Raw genomic sequence first — 14,379 nt, forward strand, 5'->3', positions numbered from 1 at the left:
GCCGAGAATATTCTTATAAGCTGTCGGAAGGGCCTGGCCCGTGCAGGGCTCTATTCATTCCCTCGTTTCAATGAAAGGTTCCCCCTTGGCTTGGCGGGCCCACAATACGCCCATATGCATCTGCATACCCTGCATTCAAGATGCTACTCCCCTGGACTGCAGAAAGATACTAACTTTTCAATCTGCTAAGTTACTGACTTTATCTGCTGTTAAAAATGAGCCATCCATTTATCATATCATCATGCAAAACTAAGAATTAGAATCATTGTAATGTGACGATCAAATATAGGTGCGAGCGGGCGGATAATTTGAAGCAGAGGACTCGGGTGAAGTTTGAGCTCATCCGCGCATCTCTACACTACACTGACCTGGGTCGCCAGTAGCAAACAATGGAGTGTGCTCTGCTGGAGAAACTAAGTAATTACACCATTCAGAAGCATTTAATCTGCATTATATGTTCTGTAAAAAAAAATAATAATAATATCGGAGGCATATCGGCGGTATATTCGCTGATACCGATATATCGGCGACAGGCTCATATCGGCCGATAATATCGGCTAAACAATATCGGTTGGGCTCTAATGAATATGCACTAAATATACATCCCAGACACCAGGATTCATCAAGAATCTTCACAGCAGATGCTTCTATCATTTTATTTTCAATTTGTATTTTTTGCTGTTCATTGCAACTTGTAATCTCAGTAAAATTTCATGATCACAAATTGTTGTTAGTTTGTAGTGAAGTGAAGGTTGCATTTTAACCACTTTTAACCAGTAACTTAATGTTATGTATATTGACATTATTTATTTCTAAAAATGCTCTGTATTTTTGACATCTGTGATGCTATTTGAACCAGAATAACAAAGGTTACATCCATCTCTCACAACTGATGTGCAATTTCATTTTAGAAAGAAAAATGACTCCTTTGACGAATCAGTCTCACGTCAACTCAGAGGATCATGGGAGGATGCAGCAATGGACACAAGAAAACACTATATGTACATACATTAACTGAGCTAATATTTTACTACAAAGTTAAAGTTTTTAAAATGTCTGATCTCAGTCTTAATTAATAACATGGGTAATTAATAATATACAAATAATTTGATTCACAGTATCAACTTCCCTGCGGATTGTTCTGGTGGGTAAAACTGGATCAGGAAAGAGTTCAACAGGAAACACCATCCTGGGTCAGAAGTGTTTTAAGGAGGAAGTTTCACCAGAGTCAGTCACTACAACCTGCGAGAGACAAGAAGTACAGATTGGTGAAAAGAGCATCTCAATAATAGACACTCCAGGCCTGTTTGATACATCCATATCAGAACAAGAACTGAAGAATGAAATAGGTCGATGTGTAGAAATGTCTGTTCCTGGTCCTCATGCGTTTCTGCTGGTCATCAGACTGGGTGTGAGATTCACAGATGAAGAAAAAAACACAGTGAGATGGATTCAGAAGAACTTTGGAGAAGAAGCTTCTCGATACACCATCATTCTGTTCACTCACGCTGATTATCTCAAGGGAAAATCATTACATGAGTATTTCACAAAAAGTAATGATCTCAATGCTCTTGTTAATGAGTGCAGCGGCCAATATCACTCATTTAACAATGAAGACACGAGGAACCGCGATCAGGTCACTGAACTGCTGAAGAAGATTGAGAAGGTAGTGAAGAAAAATGGAGAAAAGTACTACACTAATGAGATGTATAAGGAAGCTCAAAGGAAGTTAAACAGGGACCAGTTCTGTAAGTGTTTGTATTTTTCTGTGTCTTTGAAACTTCTTATCATCATGATATAAACAGCAGTGCAGTTTTTCTTTTTTTAATAAATCTGCAAAAATGTCAACAATTCTGTGTTTTTCTGTCAATATGGGGTGCTGTGTGTACATTAATGAGGAAAATAATTAACTTAAATGATTTTAGCAAATGGCTGCAATATAACAAAGAGTGAAAAATGTAAGGGGGTCTGAATACTTTCCGTACCCACTGTATATATATAATTTTTATTTTTTTTGATCAGTCCCACAACAGTCGCTGTGTCTGTGTTTAATTTCATTTTGTCTTGGAATCATTACATTTTGTTTAATCTTTTTTTATATATATTGTGAATTGTCAATCTATTTTATGTATGGATTGTAATTACTGTGTTTTGTATGACATTCTGATTGCCAGGGTCTGTGAAACCTAGGATTGTGCTGCTGGGTAAAACTAGATCAGGGAAGACTTATACAGCAAAAACCATTGTGGGCCAGGAGAGGAGAAATTCACCAGATTCTGCTACTGAAACCTGTGAGCTAAAAGAAGTTTGTGTGGCTGGAAAGATTGTGAAAGTAATCGAAACTCCAGGACTGACTGATGCACCTGAGAAGAAGATAAAAGCTGAATTACAGCATCTTGTCTACATGTCTGCTCCTGGTCCTCTTGTGTTGCTGCTGGTCATCAGACTGGACAAAACATTCACAGAAGAGAAGAACACAGTGAAATTCATTCAAGAAAACTTTGGAGAAGATGCCTTATGTCACACCATCATTCTGTTCACTCACGCTGATCAGCTGAAGGAAGAGTCATTAGATGAGCATATCAGAGACACTCCAGATCTACAGGCGTTTACTGAGAGTTTTGGTGGCAGATTTCACTCATTTAACAATAAAAACACGGAGAACCGCTCTCAGGTCTCTGAACTGCTGGAGAAGATCGAGAAGATGCTGGAGAGAAATGGAGGGAAGCACTGCACTAATGAGACATTTGTGAAATATCAGGAAGATATTGACAGCGGGAAAGAGGAGAAAGTCAAAGAAAACCCGTTAAATTGGTGGAAAGGAGTGCTTGTTTTCTTCGTAGGAGCGCTAGCAGCTGCAGCAGTAGTTAAAAGTGGACTTAAAGGATGAAGAACATCTGGAACAACAACAGCAAAGCAATACCAACAAACAGCTGGGAAATCCTTTTTAATTGACTTCATTAGAGATTCTAACAATAATAGTGGATTTCTATAATATATGATGTATTTTTCCTAATTATTTTATTAGGCTGGACCTAAACACTTTATTGCTCATCAAACATAACAAGAATGTTAAAAATGTTATATGATTTCAGACTAAAAATAAAGGAAAAATGTTTTAATTTTGCAGTTGCCATTGTCAGTAATCATCAATTAAAGTAGCTTTCAGCCTGTCAACCATTTAGGAACTTATTTATTTATTTTAATGTGCAGTCATAATTACAAGCTCTTTGTGGGTTTACTTCCCTCAACACTGTAAATGCTATGCTCTGTGACACTTTCAGGGGTTCTCATCTCTGGCCCTCGAGGTCCACTTTCGAGTTTAACTTCAACCCTGATCAAACCCACCGGCCTGTAACTCTCTAGTGATCCTGCAGAGCTTGATGAGCTTGTTCAGGTGTGTTTGATTAGGACTGGAGCGAAACTCTGTGGGAAAGTGGACCTTGAGGGCCAGAGTTGAGAACCCTGGTTTTATTTGATGTTTTAACAACCCATTCAGCTCAATGGTATAAGTCTGGGGCGTGACTATCTGTAATGAACGGTTTGAGTGGGAATATAGTTTGAATATTACAGAGGTAATCATTTCACGATAGATGGATATTATTCCCAAAATATGAAGACCTGTGAAAATAAAAATAGAGAGCATGACACTATAATGAACACTGGCATCGCATTTTCACGGTGGATTTTGAATGAATTGTTGATTCGATGAAGAAACCAAGCTTTCTCGACAGGTAAGCTCAATCATTACTACATGATTTAAACAACTTAGTTTTAACATTTCCCTGAAGAATCATATTTTTCATGCACTGGACGTCCACCTATTATTCAGTCCGCTGATGTCACCAGTTTCAAGGTTTTAGTGTAAATGATAAATGTCATTGGACAGTGTATTGAGAGTTAGCATTGATTTGACCTGTTAAAACATTTATTCTATAGTCTGGTAGATATTGTTTGTGTAAAGTTGCTTCTAAGCGTTTACAGTTGGTGGAGGAACTAAAGGGGTATGGGGATGGAGGCTGCGCAGAAGTCCAAGAAATCCCATACGTCATTCACATGGTGCTTCACCATGGTGTTGCCATGAGTCTGCTGAAGTTACGCTTGCAAGAATATAATTCTTCTTTTGGGTGGAGTCTTGTTGGTCTCTGGCAGATCCGGTTCTCATGAGTGTCACTGAGGGTGACTCACCCGTTCATTTTACCTCACTCGTTCTTAACCTGTTCTCATGGGAAAAAAAATACTCTGTGTACTTGCAATTCTGGCAAACCTGAAATAGGCTACATTGCTGCAGGTACTTCAGCTTCTAGAAGGAATCTATTTTTGTTGGTAAACTCATTCTTCTCTCATTACTCCTCCATCTGAACTAGGCTATATATATCAAACCAGTTTGGTCAGTTTATAAGTATGTATTGTATGTGATTGCAAGAGATTTGCATCACAATTGTAAAATATTTATAGATACAAAATGTCTCCAGTTCATATATTCATTCCTTTAAGTTTGTTATATCACTCATTTAACAATGAAGACACGAGGAACCGCGATCAGGTCACTGAACTGCTGAAGAAGATTGAGAAGGTAGTGAAGAAAAATGGAGAAAAGTACTACACTAATGAGATGTATAAGGAAGCTCAAAGGAAGTTAAACAGGGACCAGTTCTGTAAGTGTTTGTATTTTTCTGTGTCTTTGAAACTTCTTATCATCATGATATAAACAGCAGTGCAGTTTTTCTTTTTTTAATAAATCTGCAAAAATGTCAACAATTCTGTGTTTTTCTGTCAATATGGGGTGCTGTGTGTACATTAATGAGGAAAATAATTAACTTAAATGATTTTAGCAAATGGCTGCAATATAACAAAGAGTGAAAAATGTAAGGGGGTCTGAATACTTTCCGTACCCACTGTATATATATAATTTTTATTTTTTTTGATCAGTCCCACAACAGTCGCTGTGTCTGTGTTTAATTTCATTTTGTCTTGGAATCATTACATTTTGTTTAATCTTTTTTTATATATATTGTGAATTGTCAATCTATTTTATGTATGGATTGTAATTACTGTGTTTTGTATGACATTCTGATTGCCAGGGTCTGTGAAACCTAGGATTGTGCTGCTGGGTAAAACTAGATCAGGGAAGACTTATACAGCAAAAACCATTGTGGGCCAGGAGAGGAGAAATTCACCAGATTCTGCTACTGAAACCTGTGAGCTAAAAGAAGTTTGTGTGGCTGGAAAGATTGTGAAAGTAATCGAAACTCCAGGACTGACTGATGCACCTGAGAAGAAGATAAAAGCTGAATTACAGCATCTTGTCTACATGTCTGCTCCTGGTCCTCTTGTGTTGCTGCTGGTCATCAGACTGGACAAAACATTCACAGAAGAGAAGAACACAGTGAAATTCATTCAAGAAAACTTTGGAGAAGATGCCTTATGTCACACCATCATTCTGTTCACTCACGCTGATCAGCTGAAGGAAGAGTCATTAGATGAGCATATCAGAGACACTCCAGATCTACAGGCGTTTACTGAGAGTTTTGGTGGCAGATTTCACTCATTTAACAATAAAAACACGGAGAACCGCTCTCAGGTCTCTGAACTGCTGGAGAAGATTGAGAAGATGGTAGAGGAGAACGGATGGAGGTACTACACCAGTGAGATGCTGCAGAAAACTCAGAGAAAGAAACAGTTCTGTAAGTGTTTGTGTCTTTGAAACATTTTATCATCATGATGTTAACAGTATTTCAGTGATTAAATCTATTAATGTTGCTCACAATGGCCCTCATTTATCAACGTAGAAACAAACACAGAAATCATCTTACGACAGGGTTCACATGTGATTTATGAAACATTTGTATGCTGCTAATCCAATCATATGAGCAATTGGACGTTTATAAATGTGGCTACTGAAAACAATCGCCATTTAGGCAAGGCAAGGCAAAGCAAGTTTTTATATTTATATAGGGCATTTCAGTAATTCAAAGTGCTTTACACAAAAAAAATGAGTTAAAATCATCATAAAAATAATCACAACAATAAAAGCTAAGAATTATTTTTTTTTAAATAGATTTAAAATTAATTAAAAAGGTTAATAATAATAATAATAATAATAATAATAATAATAAATGAGGATACATTAGACTAACTATCAGGCTCAGAGGGCAAGTGTCCCCTCAGATTTTTAAGCCAAATGGATTTTGAATGCAGCCTTTAAATATTTTTACATTTGATATGATCACACTGGCTTGATTAGAACGTTCATTGCGACAAATCATCAACCGCTCAATTCAAATCTGCATTAATGCTTTGGCTGGCACTGAGCCAGAGACGTTTTCAAACATACCATTTTTAATTTATGTTTATTTTAAAAGAAAATGTAAAAAGAAATTTTAAGAAATACAGAACACATACCAAACTGTGTTTTGAGAGGAAAAAAACAAATAAGTCGCGTATAATTATACACGTATTATTATTATTATTATTATTATTATTATTATTACATTCAGAAATGTAATTTGGCCTTCTCCAGGCCACGGACTTGAGACTAGTGATACAATTCACTGTGGGATTTTCTCACTCAAACCACTGCTTGCTGCTACTTCTGATTGCTTTTAGAGGGAAAAACTGCTGTTCTAGGATCAGTTTTTTCAGCCCCAAATCCAAAGGATCAGAAATCTTGGCTGGCTCTAGATCTGCAGCTGTGGGAAACGTAACTGCACAAAGAAAATGCCTTTATGCAGGAAATTATATTTTTCAATAAACAGTTTTTAAATAAAAGTCAAGCAATGTAATTGATAAATTACAATGTTTTATTAATTTTGTAATCACATTAAATACAAATTAATTTGTATTAAATATTTTATGACACCCATATCCAGTACTATGATGCATGGCCCAAAACACAGGATTTGGTTGCATTAAGTAAGGTGGTATGCTTGCTTTTTGTTAAAATTAACAGTGGTTTGTCAATGTTGCTTTAATAACAAATAACGTATCTGGATCATTTATGCTGTTGCTTCAACAGCTTGAAACTATTTCATTGTTACAGCTGTTATAAATCTAGCCTATTTAAATGTTTGTTTAAAAGGGGAAGCACACCGTCTTAGCATTACCGTGGAGTTGGTTCACCCTCCGCCTATAGGGCCATTGTCTGTTGTCTACATCAGCTCTGCATCAGTTCGATTACTCTTTCATATTGTATTGATGTAATTGCATATGTAATTATATTACAGTTGTTTATTGTGCTTAATTTGGAGTTTTTTTTCCCCTCATATATCTAGATTGTGATCTTTGTTTTAATTGACATTCTGATTGACAGGGTCTGGGAAACCGAAGGTTGTGCTGCTGGGTAAAACTAGATCAGGAAAGAGCTCTGCAGGAAACACCATTGTGGGCCGAGAGTATTTTAAGAGGAGAAATGTATCAGAGTTTGTTACTAAATCCTGTGAATTACATAAAGCATGTGTTGCTGGAAAAAGCATGCAAATAATCGACACTCCAGGACTGACTGATGGATCAGGAAAGAAGATAGCGGAACAAGTTAAGTTTTTCAGGAAGCGTTTTCATGGTCCATTTTTCGGGAAGCGTTTTCATGGTCCTTGTGTGTTTCTGCTGGTCATCAGACTGGATGAAAGATTTATAGATGAAGAGAAAAACACAGTGAAATGGATTCAGAAGAACTTTGGAGAAGAAGCTATTCGTCATACTATCATCCTGTTCACTCATGATGATCAGCTGAAGGGAAACATATTAGATTATATCAGAGAAAGTAATGATCTCCAGGTTCTTGTTAGTGAGTGTGGTGGCAGATTTCACTCATTCAACAATAAGAACATGGAGAATCGCTCTCAGGTCTCTGAACTGCTGGAGGAGATTGAGAAGATGGTCCTGATCAGGGAACGAGAACAGCACTTCACTGATGAGATGGACCAGGAAGCTCTGTTCTGTGAGTGTGTTTCTTTCTTTGTCTGTGGTTTACTTGTTTATTGTAGCTAATTTACTTTTTTTAAATTTATTATGTATGGATTGTAATCACATTTTTATTTGACATTCTAATTGTCAGGGTCTGAAAATCCTTGGATTGTGCTCCTGGGTAAAACTGGATCAGGAAAGACCAGTGCTGTGGAAACCATTGTGGGACGAAAGAGTTTTACTAAAACCTGTGACATACAAGAAGTGTGTGTGGCTGGAAAGAGCATGGAAATAATCGACACTCCAGGACTGACTGATGCACCAGAGATGAAGATAAAGGATGAAATAGAGACGTTTGTCAACATGTCTGCTCCTGGTCCTCTTGTGTTTCTGCTGGTCATCAGACTGGATGAGATATTCACAGATGAGAAGAAAAACACAGTGAAATGGATTAAGAAGAAGTTTGGAGAAGAAGCTGCTCGTTTCAGCTTCATTCTATTTACTCACGCTGATCAGCTGAAGGATAATTCATTAGATGAGCATATCAGAGAGAGACTGTATCTACAATCACTGATTCACAGCTGTGGTGGCAGATTTCACTCATTCAACAAAAATCAGGACAAAAATGATCAGAGTGAGGTCATAGGGCTTCTGGAGAAGGTTGATAAAATAGCAGAGGGAAATGACTGGGAGGACTACACAAATGAAAGATTAAAAAGCACAGGGCTTCATAAAGTTGCAGCACTTGGTACAGCATTCATAGTTATAGGAGGTGTCATGCTGGGAGTAACACAGTTGGTCTTAGCACCAATAACATTGATTGCAGCAGGAGGAGCAGCTGTCGTATCATTCTATAGATTTGCTAAAAATGGCTGACAATTTTGAAAACTATTATGACTGTTATATGATATATTTCCCTGATATATTTTCCTAATTTAAAGCTTTTCCTGTAGAGTACGTTTCACTTTCGGTTTCACTTTAGCGGAAACACATCAGCATTCATGTTTCTTTCCTATTGATCACACCTGAACGGACAGAAGAAAGGACAGAGGTGTTTGATGATTTCCTGCTGAGCATTTCCCATTTTAACAAATAGTAGAAGAAAACTTTGTATAGTACTTTATATACTTTATATAGTAACATGAACGGCGGAACATTCAAAAACATTTTCTGACTGTTGTATTGTTTTTTTGTTTGTTTGTTTTCTTTTTGTGAGAAAAACATGATTTCCATAAAGGGGTCATGGGATGCCCATTTTCCACAAGTTGATATGCTTCTTTAGGGTCTTAATGACAAGTCAGTAACATAGTTTGGTTAAAATGTCTCAATGGTAGTGTAAAAAACTAAATTTTTACCCTGTCAAAAACAGCTCTTGTCAGAGAAAGCTATTCTGTAGCATTTTGCTTTAAATGTTAATGAGATCTGCTGACTCCGCCCCTCTCTTCCTGTTTACTTTAACTGCAATCATCGTGAAACTTGCTAATTAGAACCTTGTTAGGAACGGCGATGTGCAACGATTCATTAAAAAACCTTACACTCACTTCTTCTGGAGGTGAAGCTGGATCACAAATGATTTGCGCGAGCACAGACGCATTTATGTAGATCGGGGGCGCATTCCCTTCAGAAATAAATGTAATCCACTGCGTCTTCAGCGGCTCAGATGTTGGGAGTAAATGACGACTGCTATGTTCATTATTACATCCAACAACAGAAGACCTCAATCGCTTAGGAGTCATTCTTGTCTACATGCGCTCCAGCGGTGAAACAATGGCGGACTGATGACAGTCACTCAGGGCGGGTCTAAGGTAAGACACCAGTCCAGTCTGTGCTGAAACGCTACTGTCAATCAAACTATCGTGGGAGGGGCCTGTTTTGTGACGTCACACAGACAGGCATCTGAGATCGGCTCGATTTGAGAAAGGGGTAAAGATTTTAGTAGATAAAAAAAAACCTGGGTGAATTTTTATCATTATAGGGTGGTTGTGTACACACACTGCCAACACACATTTCAGTTCAAACAACTTGTAAAAGTGCATGTAGCATCCTATGACCCCTTTAAAAATATAGTCTAGTATCATACAAAAACACTATACTTTTGTTGATAATAACCTGAGTATGTTGTCTAAGATGAACATCCTAAAGACAAATGCAGGTTCTGAAACCCCTGCTAAAAACAGCTTATGCATAACATAGTGTGTTATGCAATTGTCTATAAATATACATTTTATTGCAATTGTGACTCATATCAGATTCATGTTGAGATGCTACAGCAGCACTTCAAAAACACTTTGCTGTGATCAAAGTAATATTGTTTAAATTGATTTCTGTGGATCTCATTATTTGTGCAGCAAATTTTCATCTTGCTCATCTTATCTTCTGTAGCGGATCAGCTCATGGGGAAATATGAATAATTAACCATAACTAGTTATAATTAACTATTCATATTTTAGATCCACTCCACTATTGTGTACCAGTTCCGGAATTTCCAAGTCGATGCTCTCATTTCTCTTGGCTTGTGGCTTAATGTCCTTGTTTTGAACATTATTCTTTGTTTTGTCAGTTTTGCAGAATAGGTGTCAAGGTGACAAGGTTACATTACAGGTTACAAAGGTTTCACGCTGATTGTCTTGATGCAGAAAGAGGCAAAGAAATGCAGAGAAAGAAGCAGGTAAACATTTAGCATTCATGACGAACATCTGACATGTCCTTCCTCTGTTTGGTCTCTGTTTTCATCATTTCACCTCTAATGGATGAGAGACTCACTGAAACACTGTAAAACAATTCTGTTTTTACTTCATTTAGTCACATTACTTTTGTAAAACATTGAATGTTTTCTTTTGTTGCTTGTGTGTTGTTCTTGCTTGCTTTATTGTAAATGTTCAGATCAATATTCTGATCTGGAATCTATAATGATATTTTATCGATGTTATGTATAAGGCATCAGCATCCAGGAATCTTAAAGTCAAGGGCTTTCTTTAGCTTTCAGACAAGTGTCAGAGGACCAGAGACAGCATGACAAAAAGTATCAATGCTTTCTTCTCTCTTTCTATCATCAGGAGTAAGAAATAACACACATAAATCATTGTGTTTGTTATGCACTAGAACAGAAAGAGACTAGCAGTCTAGATATTTAAGCCAGACAGGCAGTCAGACACACCTCTGATGGTTGAGGATTTCTTGTAAATCAGTGCTGTTCCTGTAAGAGAATTGTCTCTCAGTGTCTAGTTACAGTGTTTTTCTGCCAGCCCAGTTGGACCAGTTTTACATGCTCTGTCAACATTTAACTACCACAAATGTTACATGTATTGAGAGGCTTTTGCCTGTAATGTAAGAACAGTAGAGGACAGACAGGAAAGTAGGAAGGAGAGAGGGTCGAGTCCTGACAGAGATCAGACTCAAACATGCACCCTGAACATAATAAATTACATACGATTTTTTCAAATATAGAATATATAGATATATTATTTTCAAATAAAGAGAAAACATGTCAAATAACTGCATTTATAAACACTGGAAAACAAACTTTACTGACCGGTTTGTATTTTTCATATTTAGACCAGATATAAAGAGCCATTACACAGCTGCATTTGCGTACATTATGACAGTGTTACTGCATGTTGATAAAAAGAAAAAAAAAAAAATCACCTGCACTTTTTGTCTTAGTATAATTCAATTTTAACCTCAGCAAGATGTAATTTGTCAGATAGTTTGTGAGCATGTTTTGCTTTCGGATCTCTCAGTCATGTTTTGTTTTGTGCCATCTGTATTGAACTTTGGTATTATTTCCTATAGTTTATGTGCAACAGAAATCAGCTTGCCTATAAACTGTGCAAATGAATGCCAAATGTTGTTACAGATAAACAACTGAAATGACTTTTTTCTTGGTCTCATGTTTTGATTGGTTGAGCTGTCTGTGTGACGTGCACACACAAGTGTGTGATATAAAGTTCTCACTTCAGTTTGAGTGACAAACCCATTGCGTGCTTACAAATAATAACAACAATAATAGCAAATAAGAGATTGCATGATTCACAGCTTTCTGATAACAGAAACAAAATGAGCGAAAGAGGTGAGCATCTACAGGTTTCCAGCATTGCATAACCTAGCAATAATATATAGGTACATTTATTCTCCAATACCTATAAAAATATCACATTGTTTCCTCGTAGTACCTCTAATTTCAAAAGAAGATGACATTTATGTGGCAGGTAAGACCCATTTTGTCATTTCTCTTATCAGTTATTTTTAAGTAAGCATATGGCTGCGAAAGAGTCAGTTTAATTTCTGCCAGTTAAATTCAGCATTTGGGAAGTTTGCCTTATTCTGCACAATTACAAATAAAACAATAAAGTATAAATGTACAAATGTGTTTGGAAAACAAACGTGTTACAGCCTGCTGCATTCGCTACGCAGAAAACAAACACACACACACACAAACACACACACACACACACTCACTCATTGTTTTGATGTATAAATGCAGAAAGGTTTCTGTAAGGGTTGATTTGATGGAATATAACATTCGTACAGTATGAAAACCATGTCTAAGGAGTGTCCTCATAAAACATTCAAATCCAACATGTATGTGTATATACTTCTGAAAGTCATATTTGTACTGCTAGAATAAAGTATCATTCAAGATCAGTTACATTTCTGAGTAATGTCGATCTGTTACAAATGAAGTTCACTGTGATTTTAGAAATAGAAACATCTACTGCAATTAGACAAATTAAAAAGACGTCCCTGAATTTGTCTCGACTAAATCAGAGGCTCGTGGGAGGACACAGAAAACGACAGGAGACAACACAATGATCCAGTGACGGCTTGATTCAAAAATTCAGATCTCAGTCATGATTATTTTTAGTCATGAAGAGATGACTGACTTATAGCGATGAGATGTTCCAGGAAGCTCAGAGAAAGAAACTTCAGAGAAAGTTCTGTATGTGTGTTCATGACTTTCTTTGTCTTAAAAACATATTATCGCAATTATATAAACAGTAGAGCAAGAAAAAAATCTGTTCAGGTTATGCATATGTTGTATTGATGAGTCCTGCACCATAGCATGCCCTGATTGTTGTCAATCAACACAGAATCCGTTCAATTTCAGATAAGTTCTGTTTATATAAACCCTAAACTTTGTGATCAGATTCTCTCAGATTCATTTAGATGTGCATTGCATGTATTCCAATCACAATGTCAGCACAAATGCATTTACATTTAATCTTTTAGCAGACAATTTTTTACAAAACGACTTACAAATAAGGACAATAGAAGCAATCTAACAACATATACGATGTGTTGACCGCCCCATTCAGAAACAGAGAAAGCCATTGCAATAATGTCACTGTTAGCTTAACTTTCATTTTTGCCTGGATTGTGATATATATATATATATATATATATATATATATATATATAGTATGTCAAAGCTTTTTTTGCAATCATTCAGTAAATATTCAGCCTGTACACTGACCAGTTCATAAGATGTAAATAAACACATGCCGTTCATAAGATGTAACCCTAAATAACATAAACCACTGTGCACATGCACAAGATTTATTTTTTTTTTTATTGAGAATTAGGGTCGAAAAAAACAGAAATAAATTCTTGAATTCAGATTTTTTAATTACATACTAATATTGTTATTATACTATTTGAATGTTAAAGAATTTCAGATGAGGTAAGGGGGGAACTATGTTATTTTGCCTCAATTAAAGGCTTGTCTCCCAAGCCTTTGACCAAATATAGCCAAATCAAGCACCCGGAACCGTCTGTGCCAAGTGTGCAAATGCACAGCGCCTGGATTATTAGGTTGCATGGAAATGTATATGTTTCATTTGTATGTTGTACCAAACTAATTAATTCTATTTAGTTTACTTGTTTTAATGTCTGGATTGTAATAGTGCCGTTTTATTTGAAACTTTGATTGGCAGGGTCTGGGAAACCAAGGATTGTGATGCTGGGTAAAACTGGATCAGGAAAGACCAGTGCACTATAAACCATTATGGGACAAGTTTTGAGAGAAGAGATTTGACAAATACTGAAACCAGTGAGCAACAAGAATCACATGCGGATGGAAAGAGCATCACAATAACTGACACTCCTGGACTGACTAATGCATCAGAAGAAACAATGAAGAAGAATGAAATCAAGAAGTTTGTCATCATGTCTAAAGCTGGTCCTCGTGTGTTTCTGCTGGTGATCAAACTGGATTCGAGATTCACAGAGGGAGAGAAAAACTTAATGGAATGGATTCAGGAGAACGTCTCAGGTTACGTATGTAACCCTAGTTCCTCGAGGGAACGAGACGCTGCGTCGACAAACGCTAGGGGAACGCCTTCCGCGATCCACGCTCTGAATCGTATGTGAAATCAGTCCAATAGCTGAACGGGACGTCACGGCGGATGACGTCATGACCAGGAAGCTATAAAAGCACGTGCGGCGGAGCCCGCGTCAGCTTCTAGGAATGAAGCA

At 36.9% G+C, this 14,379-nt stretch overlaps 1 protein-coding gene across 1 annotated transcript; it reads left to right on the forward strand.

Annotated features, from left to right (window-relative positions):
* Window positions 1-932: 932 nt before the first annotated feature.
* On the forward strand, window positions 933-8,965 carry LOC107573697 (GTPase IMAP family member 8-like). The gene is made up of 7 exons (XM_016260143.1): window positions 933-1,001; window positions 1,119-1,748; window positions 2,175-2,674; window positions 4,547-4,658; window positions 5,085-5,693; window positions 7,313-7,939; window positions 8,057-8,965. The coding sequence occupies exons 1-7, from the start codon at window positions 971-973 to the stop codon at window positions 8,779-8,781; spliced, it is 3,234 nt and encodes a 1,077-aa protein (XP_016115629.1). The 5' UTR covers window positions 933-970; the 3' UTR covers window positions 8,782-8,965.
* Window positions 8,966-14,379: the final 5,414 nt, after the last annotated feature.

Source organism: Sinocyclocheilus grahami, unplaced genomic scaffold, assembly GCF_001515645.1.
Source record: "Sinocyclocheilus grahami isolate Dianchi unplaced genomic scaffold, SAMN03320097.WGS_v1.1 scaffold2010.1, whole genome shotgun sequence".
In the NCBI taxonomy this organism is placed as follows: domain Eukaryota; kingdom Metazoa; phylum Chordata; class Actinopteri; order Cypriniformes; family Cyprinidae; genus Sinocyclocheilus; species Sinocyclocheilus grahami.

Bases quoted from the DNA above. Each gene is read 5' to 3' on its own strand.
- LOC107573697 (XM_016260143.1), top strand. From the start codon at position 971: ATGCAGCAATGGACACAAGAAAACACTATAT. The intron at 1,002-1,118 runs GTACATACATTA...TTTGATTCACAG, and splicing joins GACACAAGAAAACACTATAT to TATCAACTTCCCTGCGGATT. The intron at 1,749-2,174 runs GTAAGTGTTTGT...TCTGATTGCCAG, and splicing joins GTTAAACAGGGACCAGTTCT to GGTCTGTGAAACCTAGGATT.